Below are 16,358 nucleotides of genomic sequence, written 5' to 3'. Positions count from 1 at the left end.
AAGAATAACTTAATTTCTTATCTAAAATCTAACAAGTTAATTCTATTATCAAATAAACCTCAATTTCATAGTAGTACTAACAACATCAACACTTACAGAAAAAGGAAAGTCACCCAACTCCCACATGTAAACAGACTTCAGAAGTAGTTGCAGAGTGTTTCTGAATTATCCCTGAATTCCTATCACATGAGTATTTTTCTCAAACATGTTGACCTTCACCTACACAGATGACTCACATATGTTTCCATAAGCCGGCAGTAAGTTTAAGAAGCATACCATGCCCTGAGGAAAAAGGAGTAATGTTAGCTTTTCTACTCTTGGCCAAAGAACCTAATTTTATATATTACTTCTGTCTTTGGTTTGGCTATTATAGACAATAAATTATTGATCTGATTATTATTGAGAAGAGTAAACTGTTCTAAAGAAGTAAAATATGGATCTAGGGAAAGGAAGTTAGCTCCTAGAGCATTTGTGATTTCTCAGGAATTCTGTGACTTTACCAACCCTAGGCAGTGCTGATACTTTAAAAGCATTGATTTCACTTGGTTTTTTTTTAGCTCACCCCCATCCCCCAAGTATACAGTACTGTTACATAATTGTGGAAGAGATCTTACAAGGCGGTAATTTAGATCAGACTTTTTTGCTTTTATTTTTAACCTCCCTAAATTATAAATATTTATTTTGTAGGTATTATAGCTGCAAATGTCCTTGTATTCTGTTTATGGAGAGTACCTTCTCTGCAGCGGACAATGATCAGATATTTCACATCGAATCCAGCCTCAAGTAAGTCTGACTTGTTTGATTTTATTTTAAGGTAGAAATAATATGAAAGAAATATCCTTTAGTTAATGAAAGTGCTGTAAAAAAGACGAGTTACCTATCGATAGCTACAAGCAAAATACAGAGGATAGGCTGTAAGCTCCTTCATTGAGGATTAGGACCTCATCTCTCTCTTTCTTTTTCTTTTTCTTTTTTTTTTTTCAGACAGAGTCTTGCTCTGTTGCCCAGGCTAGAGTACAGTGGTGCAATCTCAGCTCGCTGCAACCTCCACCTCCGAGGTTCAAGTGATTCTCCTGCCTTAGCCTCCCTAGTAGCTGGGATGCCCACCACCACACCCAACTAGTTTTTGTATTTTTAATAGAGACAGGGTTTCACCATGTTGGACAGGCTGTTCTTTTTTATTTATTTATTTATTTATTTTTGAGACGGAGTCTCACTCTGTCACCCAGGCTGGAGTGCAGTGGCCGGATCTCAGCTCACTGCAAGCTCCGCCTCCCGGGTTTATGCCATTCTCCTGCCTCAGCCTCCCGAGTAGCTGGGACTACAGGTGCCCGCCACCTCGCCCGGTTAGTTTTTTGTATTTTTTAGTAGAGACGGGGTTTCACCGTGTTAGCCAGAATGGTCTCGATCTCCTGACCTTGTGATTCGCCCATCTCGGCCTCCCAAAGTGCTGGGATTACAGGCTTGAGCCACCGTGCCCGGCCTGGACAGGGTGTTCTTGAACACCTGACCTCAGGTGATCCGCCCAGCTCAGCCTCCAAAAGTGCTGGGATTACAGGCATGAGCCACTGTGCCCAGCCTCATCTCTCTCAATGTAATATCCTAGATGCCTAAAATGAACCTCACCCATAGCAAATATCTAAATATTTTTTGACAAATTAAGAGCCTTTTTTTTTTTTTGGAGATAGAGTCTAGCTCTGTCGCCAGGCTGGAGTGCAGTGGCGCAATCTTGTCTCATTGTTACCTCTGCCTCCTGGGTTCAAGCAATTCTCATGCCTCTAGCCTCTTGAGTAGCTGGGATTATGGGCGCATGCCACCGTGCCTGGCTAATTTTTATATTTTTAGCAGAGATGGGTTTTGCCATGTTGGTTAGGCTGGTCTTGAACTCGTGACCTCAATGATCCGCCCACCTCAGCCTCCCAAAGTGCTGGGATTATAGGTGTGAGCCACCATGCCCGGCCGACAAGTTTATTCTTTAAGGAAAATATTACATACAGTTTTATAATTAACATAATTTACTTTTTCATTTTTTATTTTATATTATTTTTTTTGAGATAGGGTCTGGCTCTGTTGCCCAGGCTGGAGTGCAGTGACACAATCTTGCCTCACTGCAACCTCTGCTTCTCAGGCTCAAGTGATCCTCACACCTCAGCCCCCAGGAGCTGGGACTACAGGCGCATGCCACCATGCCCAGCTCATTTTTTTGTTTTTAGTGCAGATGAGGTCTCACTATGTTGCCCAGACTGCTTATTTTTTTATTATCAACTTTTGCCATAAGGACAAGTTGCTTTAATTGAACTGAGAGTCTTTATGGGTTGCTTACGAAGTAGAAAAGAGATTTACTAAGACAGCTTTTTACCACTTTTAAAAATGATGTCTTAAGCTGGGCACAGTGGCTCACACCTATAATCCCAGCATTTGGGAAGGCTGAGGCAGGTGAACTGCTTGAGCTCAGGAGTTCAAGACCAGCCTGGGAAACATGGTGAAACCCCATCTCTACTAAAAATACAAAAATTATTTGGGCATGGGAGTGCGTACCTGTGGTCCCAGCTACTCAGGAGGCTGAGGTGGGAGGATCACTTGAGCCCAGGAAGTTGAGGCTGCAGTGAGCCAAGTTCATGCCACTGCATTCCAGCCTGGGGCGACACAGCAAGACTGTCTGCAGGAAAAAAAAATAAAAGAAAATTCTTAAAAATAGCTGTTGTTGATGCCAGGTGCGGTGGCTCACGCCTGTAATCCCAGCACTTTGGGTGGCCGAGGCAGGTAGATCACGAGGTCAGGAGATCGAGACCATCCTGGCTAACACAGTGAAACCCTGTCTCTACTAAAAATACAAAAAATTAGCCAGGCGTGGTGGCAGGCACCTGTAGTCCCAGCTACTGGGGAGGCTGAGACAGGAGAATGGCATGAACCTGGGAGGCGGAGCTTGCAGTGAGCCAAGATCACGCCACGGCACTCCAGCCTGGGTGACAGAGCAAGACTCCGTCTCAAAAGAAAAAAAAAAATAGCTGTTTTGTTTTCCATGTTTAATTTGTTTCATAGTTTTTTTGTTTTTTGTTTTTTTGAGATAGTCTCACTCTATGGCCCAGGCTGGAGTGCAGTGGCTCAATCTCAGCTCACTGCATCCTCCACCTCCCGGGTCCAAGTGATTCTCCCGTCTTAGCCTCCCAAGTAGTTGGAATTACAGGCGTGTGTCACCATGCCTGGCTAATTTTTATATTTTTAATAGAGATGGGGATTGACCACGTTGGCCAGGCTGGTCTTGAACATCCCGACTTAGTGATCTGCCTGCATTGGCCTCCCAAAGTGCTGGGATTACAGGCGTGAGCCACTACGCCCAGCCTACTTTTAAAAGTTTAAAATAGATAATTTTTATTGGTTGTGTGTTCCATGATTACCAGACCGTGTTTTTCTTTCTCTTGTAGAAGTCCTTTGTTCTCCAATGTTGCTGTCAACATTCAGCCATTTCTCCTTATTTCACATGGCGGCAAATATGTACGTTTTGTGGAGCTTCTCTTCCAGCATAGTGAACATTCTGGGTCAAGAGCAGTTCATGGCATTGTACCTATCTGCAGGTAATATGCTTTAATCTCAGGGCCTTTGAAAGTATAAGCACTCTAACATATCTGCAGAAGGGACACAGGGAATGGTTACTGCCATATTCTACATGTAGTGAGTGCTGAGAACGTATTTGTTTTTCACAGTGTACGTAGAGAAGGGTGCCACAGATTGGTGGAGGTGTGCCTTTTCTGCTTCTCATTTTGCTGATTTCCTCTTACATATGAATTATGTGGATATGCTTAATTTTAAGTTAGGATAAACAGGAGTTAAGTAAACATTAGTATAGAATTTAAGCACGTCATTTTTTAAATCTCATTGGGCCTTGATTTCTTTAGTTGAGGCCCACCATTTTATAGATAGTGGTTCCCAGTCTTCCCTGCTGCCTCAATCTCCTGGGTCTTTGTTAAATAACCTTAAGCAAGCTCATTTCCCCTGGTGTGTTCAGTTCACAGAAAGCTTTAAATCAGAGCTAGGCAGTATGATTGTCAAGAATGAGCTTGTTCTGTCTTTCTTTGCAAGAATGTATGTTGGCACGGAACCACTTCCTAGCCATTGTCTTGAAGATGGTATTGTTTTCTTATTTCAGTTAGGAAATTCTCATGTGTGACAGGTCCCTAGATGCTGCTAACGTGACAGTTGGTCAGATTTTACTTACCCCTAGATGCTGCTAACGTGACAGTTGGTCAGATTTTACTTACCTCTCTGTAAAATGTACTTACTTAATACAATATAAACATTAATTTATAAAATCTCTACATTTAGAAACAGTATATCTGGCAGTTTTGCTGTGCTGTAGTGTAGTGAGCTTGGAGATAGACCCAGGTTCAGATCCTATTTCTACTACCAGCTGTGTGATTTTGCAAAAATGACTAAACCTCATGATACTTACCTCCTCATGACAAGGGGTTAAAGAAAGCACTAAATAAAAGCATCTACCACAAGGCCCAGAGTAGATGCTTAATTAGTGTTCATCGAATACTTATGTGTATGTCTAGTCCTTCAAAAAAAGCTGAGCATTGTCTTTGGCTTGTAAGGTAAGTGTATAGTGCTTTCCCAAGCACTAGTTATGTTGTAGTTACCGTGGGTCTGTTTCAGATACATTAATTCCTGCTCCATAGGAAGTTTTTAAAAATGAGCCAAGTTGACTCAAATGACAGTGAAGCCAAAGAGACTTCAGGGATTATCCAGTCTGTTGTCCCACCCCAGATATTCTGATTTAGTGTGTCTGGAGTACAGCCCAGAGAATATACTCCTGAGAATGAGTCTTCATGTTATAGTTGAGTAAAATGGTAACTGAGAAGTAAAGTGAGTGACTCTCGCTCAGCAGATCATGCAGCACGTCAGACTTTTCATGCCCTGTAAAGTTGCTGAAATGATAGGCAGCATAAGTATTCATGCCTGTATCCTCACAGTGAACCAGACTGAAACCTGACACTGTTTATCTGTGTGGAAGTCAGAAATGAAAACCGTACACCTGTAATCCCAGCTACTCTGGAGGCTGGGACATGAGAATAACTTGAACCTGGTAGGCGGAGGTTGCAGTGAGCCAAAATTGTACCACTGCACTTCAGCAGCCTGGGCGAAAGAGTGAGACTCTGTCTCAAAAAAAAAAAAATGCAAACCATTTTTATACCTCACTTAAGTTATTGTAATGTGACTTGTTTCTTAGGTGTTATTTCCAATTTTGTCAGTTACGTGGGTAAAGTTGCCACAGGAAGATACGGACCATCACTCGGTGCAGTAAGTATTTCTATTTAATTTTTTTAAATTTAATTTTTAAGTTTACTTTGAAATAAGTTTAGAATTAGAAGAATGTTGTAAAATTGATAAGGGCTTCTCATATGTCCTTCACCCTACATGGAAACCAAGAAGTTAACATTGAAACAATACAGTTGACTAATTTTCAGTTATACATTCATAAAGCTTTGTAAATTTCTAGCTGTGGCTTTTAACCGTTGACTCTCTCTATATATATGTTTACCAGAATAGAGTATGTCTCAGAACAGTAAGTATGCAATCCTCATAAACCAAAGAGCCTAATCCAGTATTGGAAAATTCTAATTACAGGTTTGAATCTGGTGCTTTATCCTTCTATTTAGTCAATATTGGAGTGCCTGCTAGGTACTATGTCAGAGCCTGGGGATACAGCCAGTGAGCAAGATGATCACGATTATTTGTGATGGTTTTAGAAAGTGGGGAACAACAACAATGACAAAGGTTCCTGCTCTCAGAGCTCTTATATTCTGGATGCCTAAAACGCTTTTTCTTAGACTGGATGCAGCGGTTTACACCTGTAATCCCAGCACTTCGGGAGGCCAAGGCAGGAGGATGAGCCCAAGAATTCGAGACCAGCCTGGGTGACATACCAAGGTCCTATCTGTACAAAAAATTTTAAAAATTAACTGGGTGTGGTGGCTCATGCGTGTAGTCTCAGCTACACAGGAGGCTGAGGTAGGAGGATAGCTTGAGCCTAGGAGATTGAGGCTGCAGTAAGCTATGATTGCACCACTTCTCTCCAGCCTGCGTGACATAGCAAGACCGTGTCTCAAAAAAAAAAAAAAATTTTTTTAAAGTGTTTTGAGGCCGAGTGCAGTGGCTCACACCTGTAATACCAGCACTTTGGGAGACTGAGGTGGGCAGCTCACTTAAGGTCAGGGGGTTCAAGACCAGCTTGGTCAACATGGTGAAACCCTGTCTCTACTAAAAATACAAAAATTAGCCAGGTGTGGTTGCGCATGCTTGTAATACTGGCTACTTGGGAGGCTGAGGCAGGAGAATTACTTGAACTCATGGGGTGGAGGTTGCAGTGAGCCGAGATCACACTACTGCACTCCAGCCTGGGTGACAGAACAAGACCCTGTCTCAAAGAAAAGAAAAAATTTTTAAGTGTGTTTTGAGTTTAATGGCAGATTTCTAGGCACATGGAAATCTTTTATGTAATATTTCTTTAAACTACACATTCAGTTTGTACATATTTAAGTACTAATTCACTTAAATGCATTCAAATAGGGGATTTCCTATTTAAAGGAACTCTAATAAAAAGGTTCAATTTTAAAAAGAATTCTTATGTAAAATAACCATTTCCTAATTTGTTTGTTCCCCAAATTTGTTTACGCTTAATTTTCCTAGTGAGGCCTGTATTCTGTCCTATGACTGACACGCTTTCTTAAGCCCCCTTTTTCCTTCATGGAATGTTTATTTTCTTTATGAAATTTCGCTCTGGTATAATTTATGTATTTTGAATCATATTCTCTACCTCCTTCAACAGCTAATGTAGGAAGCCAGTGAAGACCACTAGGATGAATCACACTCAGAATTCGAATTTAGCTGGGGAAAAAGCATACACACATCTAATACACACTGAAAGGAATGAGGATTCTCTAGAGGACTATGGGGGCTCTGAGGGTGAAGAGACCTTTCTCATTAGCTGAAAGGACCTGCAAGGGCCTTTTGATGTGCTCTTGGACAACTCTTGTCCTCATCTTACAGATAAGAAACTGAAGTGCAAAATTAATGAAGTATGACAGTAAGGTATTTGGAATTAGAGTGGGGGTCAATCCTGGTTCTGCTACTTACCTGTGATTTCTAGGACATATTACTGAACTTCTCTGAACCTCAGTTTCCCCATATAAAATGATGATAACACCATCTATTTCTGATGTGCAAGGCAAGTTCATTTAGAGTGCTTAGCACAGTAAGAAGCACATAGTAAAAAATGTGGACATGGTAGTTCCTGTTCAGTCATCAAAATCCTATAGAACCATGGTAGGATAAAATTATCCCCAAATATCTTAATGAATCTGTGATTAAAATTCAAGGAAATTAAATCACCAGGTATAATGGCATTTTTAATGAGAAATCTGGAAAAAAAACTCAATTAACAAAGTTGTGTTGCTACAAAATGTAAAGTGTTAGTCCTCTTGGTTTAGTGAGATGTTATAAGATGAAGGGGATAGCCACGCACAGTGGCTTACACCTGTAGGCCCAACACTTTGAGAGTCAAGGCAGGAGGATCACTTGAGCCCAGGACGTTTGAGACCAGCCTGGGCAATATAGTGAGACCCCATCTCTACAAAAAATTTCAAAATTAAGCTGGGCATGGTGGCATGCACCTGTAATCCTACCTACTCAGGAGGGGTGGGAGGGTGGGAGGAAGGCCTGAGCCCAGGAGGTTGAGGCTGCTGTGAGCCATGAACACACTGCTGTGCTCCAGCCTGGGCAATGTAGTGAGACCCTATCTCAAAACAAAAGAAAAAAAGTTGACTGTTCAAATATGTTTGTAAATTACTGTATTGGTACTATCCTGGGTAATTTTTAAACCATTCTGTAGAGACAGAGTCTCCCTATGTTGCCAAGGCTAATCTCAAGCTCCCGGGCTCAAGTGATCCTCCCACCTGGGCCTCCCAAAGTGTTGGGATTACTGGTATGAGCCACTGCACCGAGCCAATTGTGTTTTCTTATTCAAGTTGAGATTTTTCTGGTTCCTGATATGATGAGTGATTTTTCAGTTGAAGCCTGATCATTTTGGATATCATGAGACTTTGGATCGTATTGAAATCTACTGTTTTAGTAGTCTTCTTCTGACACTGTTCTGATGGGGAGAGGGGATGCCGCGACTCATTACTGCTGGGTAGGAGTAGACATCCAGGTTGCTCACTCAGCCGCCTTTGCCTCCTGAGGGATAGGGGCTCTTGTCACTGCAGGGCAGGGATGGGAGCTCAGGGCATGCAGGCTACCTAGTGTGCTACCTCTGCTAATGTCACTTTGGCTAGGAGGAGCAAGGGTGCTTCTTTCCGCTGACACAGCCTGTTAGGCATATTGGGATGCCTTATTACAGTGTGGCAAGGGTGGAAGTCTAGGCTCTGCTCAGCCTTTGCGGGGCAGCCGTTTCTCTAAATATTATCTCCAAGGTCTCTGTTTTAATAGGCTATCCTTTTTTGGTCCTTGACTAGAGAGAACATTTTGAGGGATGATCAGTATGAGGCCAAAAGAAAGCCCAGGGAACTCACCACCATAACATTCACTGAATATCAGGCTTCCTAGCTGGTCTGCTTTCCTCTCTCTTCCTTTCAGAGTCGTCTTACATTTGTTTCATATGTAACACCCAGGGTCTTTAGCTCTGCTTAGCTTTTGTAAGCAGAGGGAGCAGATTCACTTAAATTATAATACCAAACAAAGTTAAAAAACATAAGTATGAGGCCGGGCGCGGTGGCTCAAGCCTGTAATCCCAGCACTTTGGGAGGCCGAGACGGGCGGATCATGAGGTCAGGAGATCGAGACCATCCTAGCTAACATGGTGAAACCCCGTATCTACTAAAAATACAAAAAACTAGCCGGGCGAGGTGGCGGGCGCCTGTAGTCCCAGCTACTCTGGAGGCTGAGGCAGGAGAATGGCGTAAACCCGGGAGGCGGAGCTTGCAGTGAGCTGAGATCCAGCCACTGCACTGTAGCCTGGGCGACAGAGCAAGACTCTGTCTCAAAAAAAAAAATAAAAAAAATAAGTATGATAGAATTGAAGATTACGTAGATACAGAAAAATGTTTATGAGCGCAGGCGCAGTGGCTCACAACTGTAATCCCAGCAATTTGGTAGGCCGAGGTGGGTAGATCACTTGAGGCCAGGAGTTCGAAACCAGCCTGGCCAACATGGTGAAACCCCATCTCTACTAAAAATACAAAAATTAGCTGGGCGTGGTGGTGTGTACCTGTAGTCTCAACTACTCAGCAGGCTGAGGTGGGAGAATAACTTGAACCCGGGAGGCGGAGGTTGCAGTGAGGTCGTGCCACCTCACTCTAGTTTGGGCAGCAGCGAGACTCTGTCTCAAAAAAATATATCTATATTTATGAAATAAGTAAAAAAAATCAGATGTGCGTATTGATTACAAGTATATAACCAGTGTACCTAAAAATACTGATGGAGAACAAAAGACCTTCACCTCTTCCCATGGACCCACACCTCTTAGGTCTGGTTGGATCAGGGTTCATGACTCACTGTACTGAAACTGTGTATGAATGTGAACGTTTTCTGAGAAGATAAGGTTTCATTTTCATTAAATTCTTCTTTCTGGCTAGAAAAAGTGAAAAAAATCTCTCTGCATGGGAGTAAGCCCAAACATTTGTCAAAAAACAAGTTGTGATTTATTCAGACGTATAAATACTTAAATTTATATAAAAGCCACATTGAGAAAATTCTAGAAGGATGATGGAACTGCTTCTTTATCTTTAATATGCAATAATTACAGTAAGTTATAATCACAAAACCAGTGTTACATAGAATTGTACAGATAATGACAATTTTTTTTAACAAATGGAGAATAATCATCTATGGAATGGTAATTTAGAAGAACTTCATAGAATTATTATTATTATTATTATTATGTTTTGAGACAGAGTTTTGTTCTTGTTGCCCAGGCTAGAGTGCAAAGGCGCGATCTCGGCTCACCGCAACCTCCACGTCCCAGGTTCAAGTGATTCTCCTGCCTCAGCATCCCGAGTAGCTGGGATTACAGGCATGCACCACCATGCCCAGCTAATTTTGTATTTTTAGCAGAGCCGGGGTTTTTTTTTTTTTTTTTTTTTTTTGAGACGGAGTCTCGCTCTGTCGCCTAGGCTGGAGTGCAGTGGCCGGATCTCAGCTCACTGCAAGCTCCGCCTCCTGGGTTTACGCCATTCTCCTGCCTCAGCCTCCCGAGTAGCTGGGTGCCCGCCATCTCGCCCGGCTAGTTTTTTGTATTTTTTTTTTTTAGTGGAGACAGGGTTTCACCGGGTTAGCCAGGATGGTCTAGATGTCCTGACCTTGTGATCCGCCCATCTCGGCCTCCCAAAGTGCTGGGATTACAGGCTTGAGCCACCACGCCTGGCCGAGCCGGGGTTTCTTCATGTTGGTCAGGCTGGTCTTGAACTCCTGACCTCAGGTGACCCGCCCACCTCAGCCTCCCAAAGTGCTGGGATTACAGGCGTGAGCCACTGCGCCTGGCAGAACTTCATAGAATTTTAATGCTCTTTCATGTCAACTAATCAAATTATATTTGCTTCATTTTGGGGAAAAATGTAATTTTGATTTGTTTTGGGGTTGTTTTTTTGAGACAAAGCCTCACTCTGTTGCCCAGGCTGGAGTACAGTGGCGCAATCTTGGCTCACCACAACCTCAGCCTCCCAAGTAGCTGGGACTACAGGTGCACACCCACGCCCAGCTAATTTTTGTATTTTTAGTAGAGACAGGGTTTCACCATGTTGGCTAGGCTGGTCTTGAACTCCTGACCTCAGGTGATCCACCTGCCTTGGCCCCCTAAAGTGCTGGGATTGCAGGCGTGAGACACTGTACCTGGCTACAATTATAGACTCTTGCACAGAAGCCAGCTTGGTCAAAATTCAGGTCTTCTTGGGCTCTCCTTTTGAGGAGTGTTCATGCTGTCCTTCCATCTTGAAATTACCATGACTTCTAAGATTGCAACCTGAGCTTGTTTCCGTGTTGAGGCCACTTGGCAGTTATATGAGGGACTGGGGACATCTGAGATCTCTGGGACTCATAATACTTTTCTTTAAAGTTTTAGTAATTCACCAAATGTAAGAAAATCTTGTATTGTGAAGCAACCTGTCACATAGAAGACATTAAGAAAACATTGATTAAGAGAGGTAGATGCTATTTTCCAGAAGTAGGAACCTTGCTTTTTAATGATAGGGGCTTCTTTTAAAAGTTATTTTGCTCTTAGGTGTCTTTTTTTTTTTTTAAACATTCATAAATAATTAAAAACTTATGGAAAGTTGAAGGAAATAGTACAAGGGACTCCCATATAGTCTTTTTTGTTCATTTTGTTTTGAGATGGAGTCTCGCCCTTTCACCCACGCTGGAGTACAGTGGTACAGTCTCGGCTCACTGCAACCTCTGCCTCTCGGGTTCAAGCAATTCTCAGGACTTAGTCTCCTAAGTCGCTGGGATTATAAGCACCTGCCACCACACCTGGCTAATTTTTTTTTTTTTTTGTATTTCTAGTAGAGATAGGGTTTTACCACATTGGTCAGGCTGGTCTCAAACTCCTGACCTCAGATAATCTGTCTGCCTCAGCCTTGTGCTCACCTAGAAATGTGCAGCATATAAACTTTCTAGAAAATGTGCTGCTCTTGAGACCTTGTAGCCATAAGCAGCTGCATGTTGCGTTTCCCATTCTCCCTGCTGTGTTACTTTGCAGTCTGGCGCCATCATGACGGTCCTTGCAGCTGTCTGCACTAAGATCCCAGAAGGGAGGCTTGCCATTATTTTCCTTCCGATGTTCACGTTCACAGCAGGGAATGTAAGTATTTTTATGAAGTGCAGTTCTGGGGATAGTGGTGATGTTTTTATGTTGAGTGGGTTCTTGCCCTTAAGTTAGAAACGTCAGTGCTGGAGGAATCACAGTTGTGCCGCTTCTCTTGTTTCTTGCTGCCTTTCAGGCCCTGAAAGCCATTATCGCCATGGATACAGCAGGAATGATCCTGGGATGGAAATTTTTTGATCATGCAGCACATCTTGGGGGAGCTCTTTTTGGAATGTAAGTTTGAGTGTAATTGATTGCTAAACTGCTTCCTTGGGTCATGCCCTCCTCCTACCCCGAGTCCCCAAGGCAGAGTGAGACATTGAGCTATGCAACAGAAGCAGAAGCAGGTGGGCTTGGGAGGGTCAGGAAACCTCAACATGGCTTGCTTTGGGCTTACCCAGCCTACCTGGCTTATTCGTAGAGACAGTCTGTGCCTTTACCCTACCCTTAACCTTAAGTTGCCCCAACTCCTGGCCTGTTATTCCCAGCCCCCTCTTAGAAGACTGTCGCCTGGCCCCCAGTCTGTGCTGTCATCTCCTTTTTCGCCTTCAGACTTTCCTGTCCTCCTCTCCCCTGCCTGGCATCCCACTCTGTTACCCCGACCTCTGTCTCACCAGTGCTGTGCAGACATGCTGAGTTGGTGGAGCCATTACTCTGCATGACTGGAGTAGAGGCCGGTGACTGCAAACCAGTGTGGACACTTGCTGAGCACCTGCTGTATGCAGGCACCAAGCTAGTTCCCTTATGTTACACTGTTACTACTCCCATTTTACTGATGGGAAACTGAGGATCAGACATTATCTTCCCCAGGCCAAACAGCTCTTCAATAGCAGAGCAGTAAACCCACCTCTATAAGCCCTTTCCATCCCCATCACACCATGTGAAATTGGTTGCTAAACTGCTTCCTTGGGTCACGGCAAATGGCATTGTGGCTACAAGACCACGTGTGCTTCAGACAATGGGGTTTTGCCTACACTAGTAGTTAGTAGCAACTCTATCACGGAAACACGGTCAGGACTCTTGACAACCATCTGACTGTGGGAGACCCTTCTGCAGAAGTCTGTTGAGCTGGATCCCTTCAGGGCCTGTCTTGTCCTCATTAATGTTGCCTTTTGCCCATACTTGGTTTTTATTGTGTTCCGCAACAATGGAAAACTTAATTTTTTTACTGAAAAGAAAAATCTATTCTGAGTGAAGCAGTTTTTCCCAGTAGGTGGCAGGACTAAATGTGATTATGCCATTTATCATTTTAAGTGATCAGAGTGTAGTACATGCAAGGTCTAGCTCTAACAGCAGTGCAGTATAAATAGTAGAAACTGACCTGATGTTACAGTATAAGAAATATGAAGGGATTCTGTTTTATGAGCTCTAAATTTATCTGGATCCTTCCATGTATACTTCAAGGGTCTTCTCCCCAGTAGATTTTTATTCATCTGGACTATAATTAGATGGCCTTTTTCCATTCTGAAAATAATTGGATGAAATGCATTTTAAAGTCCAGGGTCTGAAAGGCGGAGGAATCCTTTCTCTTCACTGTTTCTAATTTAAACTCCTTTTCATTTACTGGATCTCAGTCATGTCCAGAATTCATCTTTTCTAAAAGCTTTAATCTAGATTTAGAAATCTAAAATATTTTGTTTTTCATTAAAGTGCGCTGATTTTGTTGGTGGTAAAGACTCCATTATTATCCACTTATACATTTCCCTGACTTTGCCTCTGACCAAACCTTATAGTATTCACATTGTACTGTTGCAATAGTAATAGCTAACGTATTAATATGCTGAATATTTTCTGTGTGCCTAAGCTAAGGATTTAATTCTCTTAAAATCCTGTGAGGTATTTTATTTTACAGAAAAAGAAACTGCTTAAAGAAAGTAACTTATCCAGGTCACACAAGAATTGCAGAGCTGGAGTTTCAGATGAGCACTGGCTTGCGCTGCCGCTGCAGAAAAGAGTGCCCTAGAAATCAGTCATCTTGCATTTCCCTATTTTAGTTTAGCCAAATGAAAAATTCCATTTGGATTTATGAGTATAGATAGTCAGACAGTATACCTGTGAGATTAAAGTATTTGACTCTTTGCTTGAAATAAGTAGGTTAAAAAGATTTGGGTGGCCGGGCACAGTGGCTCATGCCTGTAATCCCAGCACTTTGGGAGGCTGAGGCAAATAGATCACTTGAGGTCAGGTGTTCGAGACCAGCCTGACCAACATGGTGAAACCTCGTCTCGTCTCTACTAAAAATACAAAAATTAGCCGGGCGTGATGGTGCTTGCCTGTAATCCCAGCTACTCGGAGGCTGAGGCAGGAGAATCACTTGAACCTGAGAGGCGGAGGTTACAGTGAGCCGAGATCACGCCACTGCACTCCATCCTGGGCAACAGGGCGAGACTCTGTCTAACAACAAAAAAGATTTTGGAAAACACTTTATTAATGAAGAGTTCCTGACAAAGTGATTTTTTTGGGGAGAATTTTTACATTTGCATTGGAATATTAGGGTGCTCCTTTTTCTCCTGTTCTAAATTCAGAGACTAAGCACAGAATTTTTATTACATGCTGATTAATGTGTATAATCAGATTTTAACTATATTTAGTGAATATTAATATTCAGGTACAAATCGAGCCCTTTATAATTAAACATATACATTCAAAACATTTTTAAAAATATTAAAACATTAAACTGCTATTCTGATCTGCTCTAAGTCAAACAGCATTTTTTCAGTCAGGTGTCTGGGAGCTAGATGCAAGATGACAAAATCTGGTCTCTGCCTCAGGAAACATGAAATCTGTTTGGGGAAACCAGAGCAAAAATAAAGGTTTCAATAGCCAGCTCTCACTAACTGCCATGGGAAATCCACCCCACATCCTCCAGGAAGCCTTTCTACACCCCCAGTGCCCTCAGGAGCTTCTCGAGGCAGGCCCTTCCCAGAGCTCAGTGTGCTCCTCAGCTCACAGGAGATGCTCCCTACACGCTGCAGAAAAGTCCAGTGCTTGCAGCACAGGCCTCAGCAGCAGATTCGGGTTCTAGTCTCAGTCTGCTGATTCCTCATTGTGGAGCCTGAGCAGGCGAAGTTACTAAACTTCTCTGTGTGTCAGCCTCCCAGGCTCATTGCTTCAGGCCACAGTTAGCAGTGGGCTTTGTGAACAGGAGAGTGGGGATCGGAACTATGGATCTTAAAGTGGGGCAGAGTTTGGATGAGCTGTCCACCCTTCGTATAGCTAGGAGGAAGATGATGGAGGCATGTCAGCTGGGATAGCCATCCTGGGTCAGTGCTAATTCTGACACTTCAGAATATCGAGTCAGTCTGACCTGCGAGTGAGCCTTGATTGACCGCTTAGAAACTATTAGCACCTTGGACAAGTTACTTTCTTTCAGACCTGGTTGCCTCATGTCTCCAATGGGAAAAGTGGTACTTAATTTGCAGATAGTGGTGAATCAAAAGTAGTATATGTGAAGTACTTACACATTGCAGAGCATTCAGCCATCGTCCCATCCTACTTCTGCCTTTTACATATTCTAATGTGAAAGCTCAATCATTTCTCTAAGTGAGTCAGTTTTAATAGGCTACATAGTGAGTGGCATTCGATTTTTAAAATGTCACCTTTGTATCTTATCACCATGCTGCTTACCATTTGTATGTCACACTGTTTGAATGTCAGACCTGGTTTGTTTTTCTTTTCTCCAGCTGGTATGTTACTTACGGTCATGAACTGATTTGGAAGAACAGGGAGCCTCTAGTGAAAATCTGGCATGAAATAAGGACTAATGGCCCCAAAAAAGGAGGCGGCTCTAAGTAAAACTGGGGTTGGACGGTAGTGATGCATCTGCTCCATGACACCTGAGAGCCCCAGGAGACACCGGCCCCAGAGTGACCACTGCTGTGCTCCCGCCTGGAAGATGCCAGCATCTGGCCTCCCAGTGTTTTCAGCTGTGTCCCCCAGTCTGTCTTTTTAGAAAGTGAATGATGATAAAGTTGTGAAATAAAGGTTTCTATCTAGTTTGTAAGCAGATGTGTGCATTCTCTCTTTAAGGGGCGGACACGGCTCTGGCATTTTGCTTTGGTCATTGCATTGACATCATTTGAGCCAGGACCTGGGGAGAGTGCATGCTGAAAGGCCTGATCAGAACGTGAAGGCGCTGGTGCCTGTCTGTGGACCCTCCAGCGCCTCTGCTTAGCCTTCACTCTTCCTTACCTACCCCTTCCCTGGGTTGGCTGCAAGTAAAAGTCAAGAGTATCCCCTCTCTGGCATGATCTGAAATAACAGCTGCAGTATTTTCTCAATTTTCCCAGGAAAGGTAGTGTTTTCTGGCAGTGAGTGGCACATACAAAAAGCTATTTTCAGGTTTTGCGTTCTAGGTTCAATTTGTAGAGAAATTAAGAGGTAGAAGGAAGTGATTTGGGTAAATTCAGACTTGAAGCTGAGCCGAATTTTATCTTCGGTTTGAAAGTATGTTCTAATTGAAGCGTCTTACTGAAATAGATAGTGGTGGTTGTCATCACAGCCT

General features: G+C 43.0%; 1 protein-coding gene across 1 annotated transcript in view; it reads left to right on the top strand.

The window, feature by feature from the left end:
- Positions 1-15,860, top strand: part of PARL (presenilin associated rhomboid like) — a 58,503-nt gene extending 42,643 nt beyond the window's left edge. Inside the window, exons 6-10 of the mRNA XM_033211855.1 lie at positions 3,426-3,575; positions 5,231-5,301; positions 11,750-11,851; positions 11,991-12,088; positions 15,538-15,860. Of these exons, the coding sequence (XP_033067746.1) occupies positions 3,426-3,575; positions 5,231-5,301; positions 11,750-11,851; positions 11,991-12,088; positions 15,538-15,649 (533 nt within the window). The 3' untranslated portion in view covers positions 15,650-15,860. The remainder of the gene's footprint in view (positions 1-3,425; positions 3,576-5,230; positions 5,302-11,749; positions 11,852-11,990; positions 12,089-15,537) is intronic.
- Positions 15,861-16,358: the final 498 nt, after the last annotated feature.

This window comes from Trachypithecus francoisi, unplaced genomic scaffold (genome assembly GCF_009764315.1).
Source record: "Trachypithecus francoisi isolate TF-2019V2 unplaced genomic scaffold, Tfra_2.0 Lachesis_group0, whole genome shotgun sequence".
NCBI classification, from domain to species: Eukaryota; Metazoa; Chordata; class Mammalia; order Primates; family Cercopithecidae; genus Trachypithecus; species Trachypithecus francoisi.
This window is presented reverse-complemented; position numbering and strand designations above follow the sequence as displayed.